Below are 13147 nucleotides of genomic sequence, written 5' to 3'. Positions count from 1 at the left end.
CCTGATCACACAAACCAACTCCAGCATCTTGTCTTGACTACTGATCACACAGACCAACTCCAGCATGTTGTCACTGAAGGTAAGAGACTGATGGGGTTGCTTTCTGTTGTTGTGCTTATTGTCTGATGTTATGGGGAGGATTCCTGAACGACACCTCGCTCTACAGCTCAACAGAACCTACAGAATATAACTGTGAATCCATTCTACATTCCTGTGTCAATCATGGTAAATTCCTTCTAATTTTGCATGTTATGTATGAGTTATTTGGATCTGTCTAATTTACTGTAATTTACAGTAATGTCTCCAAATGGCACATAGGTAATGCGGTTTTCATTTCCATGTGTTACACATGTTGTTTACCATAACGTGGACATTATAAATACAGCAAAAATCACTATTTTTGAACTCCCCACATATTCGTTTTGAGCAAGAATGGATGGTGGCTTGAGCTACATAACAGAGAAAAGACATTGGAAGAAATTACTTTACGTTATTTTATTACCTAGAGATCTAGTGTAGGGTTAATGACCTATCAGCTCAAAATGTTGAAATGTGTCAGTTCACTTTGCAAGTTCTTCTTCTTTAATGTGTAGACGTTTCGATGGTAGGCCTATGTTTAATTCCCCTCTGTCTACATCTACAGTGGCTTGCAAAAGTATTCATCCCCCATGGCGTTTTTTCCTATTTTGTTGCATTACAACCTGTAATTAAAATGGATTTTTATTTGGATTTCATGTAATGGACATACACAAAATAGTGAAGTGAAATTTAAAAAAAAAATTACGTAAAAGTGGTGTGTGCATATGTATTCACCCCCTTTGGTATGAAGTCCTTAATAAGATCTGGTGCATCTTCAAGTGGTAGGTATGTTGTGTAAATCAAATGATACAAACCCCCCCCAAAAAATCCATTTTAATTCCAGGTTGGAAGGCAACAAAATGGGAAAAATGCCAAGGGGGGGGTGAATACTTTCGCAAGCTACTGTATCCATTATGTCCATATATTCTGTTTGTTGTGGTCAGCAAGTAAATATAGCCTACTTGGAGAATAAAGGTGATTCTGATAACATATGTTTTTCCTTCTTTCTCCCTGGGAAGAGGTCCTTGGCTCTGGCTGTAATCCTGTGTTCACTGCTGCCACTGTGCCATGCTAGCTGCTGGTTTAAACAAGCTGAACCAGGTAAAGAGCAAAGATAACCAGCTGCTAACTAACTAAGTGCACTATACAGAGAATAGGGTGTCATTTGGGACGCACTCCAGAGCCAGCTCAGATCCATTGGAAAGGTGTCACTGATCCCACCCTACAACCTCTCCATCTGAGTTTCAAGCAGCTGAAACTAAAATTAATGTTGGTGTTGTACAGCACACACACACACACACACACACACACACACACACACACACACACACACACACACACACACACACACACACACACACACACACACACACACACACACACACACACACACACACACACACACACACACACACACACACACACACACACACACACACACACACACACACACTGTACATGTATTAACCTAATAAAATAACCTCTTGTACCAAATCATTATGTGATTTTAGGTTTATTTCAGTGGTCCTCGACATGACCTGTAAAGAGCATCTCATTTCATATTGATGTGCAACGATGTTTCTAATAGACTTGAATCATGAATCTCATTGAAAAAGACAAACATACACATTGATATGTTATATTTTTTAGGCATGTATTGTACAGAATTGAGGCAGTGTCTTTACGACAAGGATGGGACGTGGCATGATATCGGGTCCCGCTGGAGGACCAGTGATTGTATGAGCTGCTATTGTGAAGCAAATGGGGACATGTCATGCTGCCAGGCGTGAGTACCATACACAGCTTTATTCTAGCACCCACAAAATGTCTGGTCCTTTTAAGCCTTCCAAGCCTGTACCTACCACACTGGTCCATATAACCCTCAGTAGTCCCAGCCTGTACCTACCACACTGGTCCATATAACCCTCAGCAGTCCAAGCCTGTACCTACCACACTGGTCCATATAACCCTCAGCAGTCCCAGCCTGTACCTACCACACTGGTCCATATAACCCTCAGCAGTCCCAGCCTGTACCTACCACACTGGTCCATATAACCCTCAGCAGTCCCAGCCTGTACCTACCACACTAGTCCATATAACCCTCAGCCGTCCCAGCCTGTACCTACCACACTGGTCCATATAACCCTCAGCAGTCCCAGCCTGTACCTTCCACACTGGTCCATATAACCCTCAGCAGTCCCAGCCTGTACCTACCACACTGGTCCATATAACCCTCAGCAGTCCCAGCCTGTACCTTCCACACTGGTCCATATAATCCTCAGACATCCCAGCCTGTACCTACCACACTGGTCCATTTTTTTTTTTTTTTTTGTGTCATTTAGCAGACGCTCTTATCCAGAACGACTTACAGGAGCAATTAGGGTTAAGTGCCTTGCTCAAGGGCACATCGACAGATTTTTCACCTAGTCGGCTCGGGGATATGAACCAGCGACCTTTCGGTTACTGGCACAACGCTCTTAACCACTAAGCTACCTGCCGCCCAACCTGTACCTACCACACTGGTCCATATAACCCTCAGCCGTCCCAGCCTGTACCTTCCACACTGGTCCATATAACCTTCAGTCTTCACATTCTGTACCGTCCATATAACCCTCAGTCTCCACATTCTGTACCTTCCACCCAAGTCACAGACTGCTCTCTCTGCTACCGCACGGCAAGCAGTACCGGAGCGCCACGTCTAGGTCCAAAAGGCTCCTTAACAGCTTCTACCCCCAAGCCATATGACTGCTGAACAATTAATCAAATGGCTACCTGAACTATTAGATTATTTTTTTTACACTGCTGCTACTCGCTGTTTATTATCTACGCATAGTCACTTTACCCCTACCTACATGTACAAATTACCTCCATTACCTCGACTAACCTGTAACCCCACACATTGACTCGGTATCGGTACGCCCTGTATATAGCCTCGTTATTGTTATTTCATTGTGTTACTTTTTTAAACTTTAGTTTATTTAATAAATATTTTCTTAACCAACAATGCTGTTTTAAGAAAATAAGAGTTAAGGGGTTGTAAGTAATCATTTCACTGTAAGGTCTACACCTGTTGTATTCGGCGCATGTGACAAATAACATTTGATTTGAGAATGAGTGAGTGTGAAAGTCCATACATTTTTTTATCAAAGTAGTTGCTGATGTTGATTGTTTGATTGCAGGTATTCTGACCCCATAGGTATTCCTGATGATTGCATGAAGGAGTTTGACCAAAAGGCATGTAAATACAACGTGTTCAAGAAGAATGATAGCTCCATTCCTTGCCCTATCTACAGGAGTAAAGGGAAGTGATGTGTCTTCTTCCCCTTGCTCTCAATAAACGGGAAATGAAAGAGGAGAGAGTAAAGTAATTGTTTTATAGATTGAATTGACAAAATTGTTAGCATAGCTCTGCTACACTGTCTGGTAACTTTCTGTAGCTATAATGATTGAAAAGCTGTACTGTAATGTGTCTATCACTGAAGCTCTGTTATCATCTGTGCTTACTGAATCGTGAGAATAACCTGGGTTAAATACTATCTGAAACTGTGAGCATTTGATTTGTCCTGCTTGGAGTGCCAGATGGATGGGGTTTGCTGTTTTGGGACAATTCTATTGGTCCATTAAGCCAGTGTTCCCCAACCCTGGTCCTCCAGTACCCCCAACAGTACAAATGTTTATTGTAACCCTGGACAAGCACACTTGATTCAACTTGTCAACTAATTATCAAGCCCTCAATGAGTTGAATGAGGTGTGTTTGTCCAGGGTTACAATATAAATGTGTACTGTTGGGGGTACTGGAGGACCAGGGTTGGGAAACACTGCATTAAAAGCCTTGCAAGCTCAATCAATCAAGATGAAGTATTTGCAATGATTTCAAATACTATTTGAACCCAGGTCTGGTGCAGACACACAAGCTGCATAATGTACACGAAGTGCTCATATATAACAGGGTTGCCCAACCCTGTTCCTGGAGAGCTACCCTCCTGTAGGTTTTCACTCCAACCCCAGGTGTTACTAACCTGATTGATCTTATCAACCAGCTAATTATTAGAATCAGGTGTGCTAGATTAGGGTTGGAGCAAAAACTTACAGGACGGTAGCTCTCCAGGAACAGGGTTGGGCAGTCCTGATATATAACCATCAATAATAATAATAATAATAATAATGTCTGTTGTTAACGCTCTCTTTTCTTATTAGTCCATAGCCATAAAGGTGGACATTGATATGCTGTTTCTTCTATGGGTCCTAACCCACAATTCAGTTGCTTTGGATGCATTCTGTCATTTAATGTCAATAAATCTATATGATCAAGGTTGTCTTGTCCTTGGGGGTTATGTCCAGATGCTCTAAAACCCTGGTCACATGACATAGGAGCTGACTTCCTCTTCCTCTGTGGTGTTATATGGAGTAGTTCACTCTAAGCACATGATACATGGTGTTCCCCAATTACCACCTCTCATCTATCTGCTGTCACACCTTTCTGTAGGTAACGTGATACATGGTGTTCCCCAATTACCACCTCTCATCTATCTGCTGTCACACCTTTCTGTAGGTAACGTGATACATGGTGTTCCCCAATTACCACCTCTCATCTATCTGCTGTCACACCTTTCTGTAGGTATCGTGATGTTGTTTCAGAACACTTCTGGATTGGATAAAAAGTCTTATTTCTTATTTTTATATCTTGTGTGTTTTTGATCTACCTTGATATTTTTAGTACAACATTGATATTGATTACTGCATTGTTGGGATTAGAGCTTGCAAGAAAGGCATTTCACTGTACTTGTGCACGTGACATTACAACTTGAAACTGACACAGTGGTCCTATGGGGCAAAGTGTCTGTTAAAATTAAGTGACCGTATACAAGCAAAACAATACCTTGAACAGTTTTGCAATACTGTCCCCTCCCTGGTATTATGATAATGTATTACATTTACATTTACATTTACGTCATTTAGCAGACGCTCTTATCCAGAGCGACTTACAAATTGGTGCATTCACCTTATAGCCAGTGGGATAACCACTTTACAATGTGTATTTTTTTTAATTTTATTATTATTATTTTTTGTGGGGGGGGGTTGGGGTAAGGGAGGGGTAGAAGGATTACTTTATCCTATCCCAGGTATTCCTTAAAGAGGTGGGGTTTCAAATGTCTCCGGAAGGTGGTGAGTGACTCCGCTGTCCTGGCGTCGTGAGGGAGCTTGTTCCCCCATTGGGGTGCCAGAGCAGCGAACAGTTTTGACTGGGCTGAGCGGGAACTATGCTTCCACAGAGGAAGGGGAGCCAGCAGGCCAGAGGTGGATGAACGCAATGCCCTCGTTTGGGTGTAGGGACTGATCAGAGCCTGAAGGTACAGAGGTGCCGTTCCCCTCACAGCTCCATAGGCAAGCACCATGGTCTTGTAACAGATGCGAGCTTCAACTGGAAGCCAGTGGAGTGTGCGGAGGAGGGGGGTGACGTGAGAGAACTTGGGAAGGTTGAACACCAGACGGGCTGCGGCATTCTGGATGAGTTGTAGGGGTTTAATGGCACAGGCAGGGAGCCCAGCCAACAGCGAGTTGCAGTAATCCAGACGGGAGATGACAAGTGCCTGGATTAGGACCTGTGCCGCTTCCTGTGTAAGGCAGGGTCGTACTCTCCGAATGTTGTAGAGCATGAACCTACAGGATCGGGTCACCGCCTTGATGTTAGCGGAGAACGACAGGGTGTTGTCCAGGGTCACGCCAAGGCTCTTCGCACTCTGGGAGGAGGACACAACGGAGTTGTCAACCGTGATGGCGAGATCATGGAACAGGCAGTCCTTCCCCGGGAGGAAGAGCAGCTCCGTCTTGCCAAGGTTCAGCTTGAGGTGGTGATCCGTCATCCATACTGATATGTCTGCCAGACATGCAGAGATGCGATTCGCCACCTGGTTATCAGAAGGGGGAAAGGAGAAGATTAGTTGTGTGTCATCAGCGTAGCAATGATAGGAGAGGCCATGTGAGGATATGACAGAGCCAAGTGACTTGGTGTATAGCGAGAATAGGAGAGGGCCTAGAACTGAGCCCTGGGGGACACCAGTGGTGAGAGCACGTGGTGCGGAGACAGCTTCTCGCCACGCCACTTGGTAGGAGCGACCGGTCAGGTAGGACGCAATCCAAGAGTGAGCCGCGCCGGAGATGCCCAGCTCGGAGAGGGTGGAGAGGAGGATCTGATGGTTCACAGTATCAAAGGCAGCAGACAGGTCTAGAAGGACAAGAGCAGAGGATGTATGATGACATTGTACAAATGTCATTGAATTGCTGCCATTTTACAATGATTTGTTAAAAAATAATCATACAAAATCGTTATCGTCATTATACCAGGGAAGGAACAGCATTGCAAAACTGTTTATCAAAAGTGTGTTTCCTTTTGATAACAGCATGTTACACCACATCACACTTTACTATTGTCTATGTCCCCCTCTTCTTATTGGACGTAGCCATAGTGATCACAGATTTCACCATAATTACTAGAGCCATGCCCCTAGGTTGAGCAAACACATGGACTTGTGTTAAATCTAGTATAAAATGGTGAGTTGTTGGAGAGAAGACACAGACTTGACTCCTGATCACACAAACCAACTCCAGCATCTTGTCTTGACTACTGATCACACAGACCAACTCCAGCATGTTGTCACTGAAGGTAAGAGACTGATGGGGTTGCTTTCTGTTGTTGTGCTTATTGTCTGATGTTATGGGGAGGATTCCTGAACGACACCTCGCTCTACAGCTCAACAGAACCTACAGAATATAACTGTGAATCCAGTCTACATTCCTGTGTCAATCATGGTAAATTCCTTCTAATTTTGCATGTTATGTATGAGTTATTTGGATCTGTCTAATTTACTGTAATTTACAGTAATGTCTCCAAATGGCACATAGGTAATGCGGTTTTCATTTCCATGTGTTACACATGTTGTTTACCATAACGTGGACATTATAAATACAGCAAAAATCACTATTTTTGAACTCCCCACATATTCGTTTTGAGCAAGAATGGATGGTGGCTTGAGCTACATAACAGAGAAAAGACATTGGAAGAAATTACTTTACGTTATTTTATTACCTAGAGATCTAGTGTAGGGTTAATGACCTATCAGCTCAAAATGTTGAAATGTGTCAGTTCACTTTGCAAGTTCTTCATCTTTAATGTTTAGACGTTTCGATGGTAGGCCTATGTTTAATTCCCCTCTGTCTACATCTACAGTGGCTTGCAAAAGTATTCATCCCCCATGGCGTTTTTCCTATTTTGTTGCATTACAACCTGTAATTAAAATGGATTTTTATTTGGATTTCATGTAATGGACATACACAAAATAGTGAAGTGAAATTAAAAAAATAAATAACGTAAAAGTGGTGTGTGCATATGTATTCACCCCCTTTGGTATGAAGTCCTTAATAAGATCTGGTGCATCTTCAAGTGGTAGGTATGTTGTGTAAATCAAATGATACAAACCCCCCCAAAAAATCCATTTTAATTCCAGGTTGGAAGGCAACAAAATGGGAAAAATGCCAAGGGGGGGGTGAATACTTTCGCAAGCTACTGTATCCATTATGTCCATATATTCTGTTTGTTGTGGTCAGCAAGTAAATATAGCCTACTTGGAGAATAAAGGTGATTCTGATAACATATGTTTTTCCTTCTTTCTCCCTGGGAAGAGGTCCTTGGCTCTGGCTGTAATCCTGTGTTCACTGCTGCCACTGTGCCATGCTAGCTGCTGGGTTAAACCAGCTGAACCAGGTAAAGAGCAAAGATAACCAGCTGCTACCTAACTAAGTGCACTATACAGAGAATAGGGTGTAATTTGGGACGCACTCCAGAGCCAGCTCAGATCCATTGGAAAGGTGTCACTGATCCCACCCTACAACCTCTCCATCTGAGTTTCAAGCAGCTGAAACTAAAATTAATGTTGGTGTTGTACAGCACACACACACACACACACACACACACACACACACAACCCTGTACATTTATTAACCTAATAAAATAACCTCTTGTACCAAATCATTATGTGATTTTAGGGTTATTTCAGTGGTCCTCGACATGACCTGTAAAGAGCATCTCATTTCATATTGATATGCAACAATGTTTCTAATAGACTTGAATCATGAATCTCATTGAAAAAGACAAACATACACATTGATATGTTATATTGTTTATTGCATGTATTGTACAGGCATGAGGCAGTGTCTTTACGACAATGATGGGACGTGGCATGATATCGGGTCCCGCTGGAGGACCAGTGATTGTATGAGCTGCTATTGTCAAGCAAATGGGGACATGTCATGCTGCCAGGCGTGAGTACCATACACAGCTTTTTTCTAGCACCCACAAAATGTCTGGTCCTTTTAAGCCTTCCAAGCCTGTACCTACCACACTGGTTCATATAATCCTCAGCAGTCCCAGCCTGTACCTTCCACACTGGTCCATATAACCCTCAGCCGTCCCAGCATGTACCTACCACACTGGTCCATATAACCCTCAGCCGTCCCAGCATGTACCTACCACACTGATCCATATTTTTCTATTTTTTTTATTTTTTTTGTGTCATTTAGCAGACGCTCTTATCCAGAGCGACTTACAGGAGCAATTAGGGTTAAGTGCCTTGCTCAAGGGCACATCGACAGATTTTTCACCTAGTCGGCTCGGGGGTATGAACCAGTGACCTTTCGGTTACTGGCACAACGCTCTTAACCACTAAGCTACCTGCCGCCCAACCTGTACCTACCACACTGGTCCTCAGCCGTCCCAGCCTGTACCTTCCACACTGGTCCATATAACCTTCAGTCTCCACATTCTGTACCTTCCACCCAAGTCACAGACTGCTCTCTCTGCTACCGCACGGCAAGCGGTACCGGAGCGCCACGTCTAGGTCCAAAAGGCTCCTTAACAGCTTCTACCCCCAAGCCATATGACTGCTGAACAATTAATCAAATGGCTACCTGAACTATGAGCATTTTTTTTTTACACTGCTGCTACTCGCTGTTTATTATCTACGCATAGTCACTTTACCCCTACCTACATGTACATATTACCTCCATTACCTCGACTAACCTGTAACCCCACACATTGACTCGGTATCGGTACGCCCTGTATATAGCCTTGTTATTGTTATTTCATTGTGTTACTTTTTTAAACTTTCGTTTATTTAATAAATATTTTCTTAACCAACAATGCTGTTTTAAGAAAATAAGAGTTAAGGGCTTGTAAGTAATCATTTCACTGTAAGGTCTACACCTGTTGTATTCGGCGCATGTGACAAATAACATTTGATTTGAGAATGAGTGAGTGTGAAAGTCCATACATTTTTTATCAAAGTAGTTGCTGATGTTGATTGTTTGATTGCAGGTATTCTGAGCCCATAGGTTTTCCTGATGATTGCATGAAGGAGTTTGACCAAAAGGCATGTAAATACAACGTGTTCAAGAAGAATGATCGCTCCATTCCTTGCCCTATCTACGGCGGTAAATGGAAGTGATGTGTCTTCTTCACCTTGCTCTCAATAAACGGGAAATGAAAGAGGAGAGAGTAAAGTAATTGTTTTATAGATTGAATTGACAAAATTGTTAGCATAGCTCTGCTACACTGTCTGGTAACTTTCTGTAGCTATAATGATTGAAAAGCTGTACTGTAATGTGTCTATCACTGAAGCTCTGTTATCATCTGTGCTTACTGAATCGTGAGAATAACCTGGGTTAAATACTATCTGAAACTGTGAGCATTTGATTTGTCCTGCCTGGAGTGCCAGATGGATGGGGTTTGCTGTTTTGGGACAATTCTATTGGTCCATTAAGCCAGTGTTCCCCAACCCTGGTCCTCCAGTACCCCCAACAGTACAAATGTTTATTGTAACCCTGGACAAGCACACCTCATTCAACTTGTCAACTAATCATCAAGCCCTCAATGAGTTGAATGAGGTGTGTTTGTCCTGGGTTACAATATAAATGTGTACTGTTGGGGGTACTGGAGGACCAGGGTTGGGAAACACTGCATTAAAAGCCTTGCAAGCTCAATCAATCAAGATGAAGTATTTGCAATGATTTCAAATACTATTTGAACCCAGGTCTGGTGCAGACACACAAGCTGCATAATGTACACGAAGTGCTCATATATAACAGGGTTGCCCAACCCTGTTCCTGGAGAGCTACCCTCCTGTAGGTTTTCACTCCAACCCCAGGTGTTACTAACCTGATTCAGCTCATCAACCTGCTAATTATTAGAATCAGGTGTGCTAGATTAGGGTTGGAGCAAAAACCTACAGGACGGTAGCTCTCCAGGAACAGGGTTGGGCAGTCCTGATATATAACCATCAATAATAATAGTAATAATACTAATAATAATAATGTCTGTTGTTAACGCTCTCTTTTCTTATTAGTCCATAGCCATAAAGGTGGACATTGATATGCTGTTTCTTCTATGGGTCCTAACCCACAATTCAGTTGCTTTGGATGCATTCTGTCATTTAATGTCAATAAATCTATATGATCAAGGTTGTCTTGTCCTTGGGGGTTATGTCCAGATGCTCTAAAACCCTGGTCACATGACATAGGAGCTGACTTCCTCTTCCTCTGTGGTGTTATATGGAGTAGTTCACTCTAAGCAGGTTTGGTGAAATATTGCAGTCTCAGTTTAAACTTTTCTGAATTAACTAAGGAGTCATTGTGGGGCTACCAATGGGGCCAACCACCAAGCACACTCCAGTTAGCTCTACTACATGAATTTGCATCACAGGGGGTTGGTGACACCTTAATTGGGGTGGACGAGCTCGTGGTAATGGCTGGAGCGGAATTAGTGGAATGGTATCAAATGCATCAAACACATGGTTCCCATGTGTTTGATGCGATTCCATGAGTTCCGTTCCAGACATTTATGAGCCGTCCTTCCCTCAGCAGCCTCCACTGATACACATGTCAGCCTGCCCCTGTGTCTCTGAATCTGTGCTACATGTCTGGACATGTCTACTACTGGGTTTAGGGATAATTAATGGTGCTGTCCTGCTAGGAGTAGAGTGTTAAGAGGAGACTTAGGACTGTGGAGATGACCTGACCGGACAATCTAGCACTTAAAGGTACGGTATCTTTATGCTTTGCCATGTATTTATGACTACTCCTGCTTGGCATGTGTGGATTGAGGAAGCTAAGCTATTCTGTTGACAGTAGAAGCAGGTGTATAGAAGAGAACGTGTTCAGACAGGACAGACAGTGTGGGGCATGTATTCAGACAGGATAGGCAGCGTGTTGCATGTATTCAGACAGGACAGACAGTGTGGGGCATGTATTCAGACAGGACATACAGTGTGGGGCATGTATTCAGACAGGACAGGCAGTGTGGGGCATGTATTCAGACAGGACAGGCAGTGTGGGGCATGTATTCAGACAGGACATGCAGTGTGGGGCATGTATTCAGACAGGACAGGCAGTGTGGGGCATGTATTCAGACAGGACAGACAGTGTGTTGCATGGTAAGTTCCTATATAATAGCACTTTTTATTCTATAGTACAGTATTTCAGGCCTGTAGTGTCCTTAAATCATCTCTGCTTCTCATGTCTCAATGCTGTTTTAACTTTAAAGGCTAAGGAGAAGACCCCACGCTGGATTTCCTTGGAGGAAACTGGAAACTTTGGAGCCACTGATCTGTACTCACAACTGTTCTCAACGTCGAGAAGACAAATATCACAGTTTTACGCACTTAAGGTGAGTCGAATACCTGAATGTGAGAGACCTTTGGGGACGTGTCCCAAATAGCACCCTATTCCCCATATAGTGCACTACTTTTGACCAGAGGCCCACCCTACAGGGTGCCATTTTGGGACACAACCCATCAATGTAACTGAAGGCCTGAGAGGTATCAACAAAGTGCGTGGATAAATTCCATTATTTTGTGACGGAGCTCTCTCAGTTCCGGGAGGAGGTGGGTCTAGATGCCCTATTAAAGGTAAGGTTGTGCTCAGTTCCGGGAGGAGGGGGGTCTAGATGCCCTATTAAAGGTAAGGTTGTGCTCAGTTCCGGGAGGAGGTGGGTCTAGATGCCCTATTAAAGGTAAGGTTGTGCTCAGTTCCGGGAGGAGGTGGGTCTAGATGCCCTATTAAAGGTAAGGTTGTGCTCAGTTCCGGGAGGAGTGGGGTCTAGATGCCCTATTAAAGGTAAGGTTGTGCTCAGTTCCGGGAGGAGGTGGGTCTGTCTATATGCCCTATTAAAAGGTAAGGTTGTGTAACATGCCACAACAAAACACCCGTGGTGAGTGAGTGAGTGAGAGAGAGAGAGAGAACTAGAAAGGCCTTGAAACAGAAGAATAACCCACGTCACAGAAAGTGTGTGGGAACAGGTAAGGAAATGTTTGTAGACAGACCTTTTTTCTTGTCTCCACAGTAACTGGATCAACTGTGCCTGTCCAACTTGAGTTGTTGGCTTTGGACATAGTCCCATGTTAGTTTAGAGCTGGAATGCCTTGAGGGAGCAGAGACCCGCTACAGTAGAACCAGGGACAGTTCGCCTCACGGTTACAATTATGAATATTATCCACAGACTGATCCAAGTCACCCTTATTCACACATGTTGCCTTGTGAAGTCAGTACATATGTAGTTTCACCCTTTAAAGCCATAGACGTTGTTATTGTAGCTGCTACAGTAGGCCTATAGTATGGCATCCCAAATGGCACCCTATTCCCTATATACTGTAGTGCACTACTTTTGACCAGAGCCCTATAGGCCTATGAAGGGAACGGCACCTTTTGGGACGCAGACTGTGTGTTTTAGTGAGAACATTCAACCTCATAACACTTGTGGCTGTGGGATGTAAGGAGTGTGTGTGTGTGTCCGTCCTGTTCACAGTATTGCATGCAGACACAGCTGACTCCCAGGGCTTGTTGAGCCGTATTATGGAGACTCCTTGGAACTCATCCTGAAACCTCACCGCCACGCCTCAGCACTGCTGTGGCTGAGTAACGCAGCGCTGTGGCTGAGTGATGCAGCGCTGTGGCTGAGTGATGCAGCGCTGTGGCTGAGTAATGCAGCGCTGTGGCTGAGTGATGCAGCGCTGTGGCTGAG

General features: G+C 43.7%; 1 protein-coding gene across 1 annotated transcript; it reads left to right on the top strand.

Moving 5' to 3' along the window:
- On the top strand, positions 1 to 10583 carry LOC311139461 (beta-microseminoprotein-like). The gene is made up of 4 exons (XM_084174340.1): positions 1 to 79; positions 1098 to 1179; positions 8277 to 8397; positions 9449 to 10583. The coding sequence occupies exons 1-4, from the start codon at positions 65 to 67 to the stop codon at positions 9576 to 9578; spliced, it is 348 nt and encodes a 115-aa protein (XP_084030466.1). The 5' UTR covers positions 1 to 64; the 3' UTR covers positions 9579 to 10583.
- Positions 10584 to 13147: the final 2564 nt, after the last annotated feature.

Source organism: Coregonus lavaretus (assembly GCF_964263955.1).
Source record: "Coregonus lavaretus genome assembly, chromosome: 13".
Taxonomy (NCBI): Eukaryota; Metazoa; Chordata; class Actinopteri; order Salmoniformes; family Salmonidae; genus Coregonus; species Coregonus lavaretus.
The sequence above is the reverse complement of the archived record's forward strand: the minus strand, read 5'-3'. Positions and strand labels throughout refer to the sequence as shown.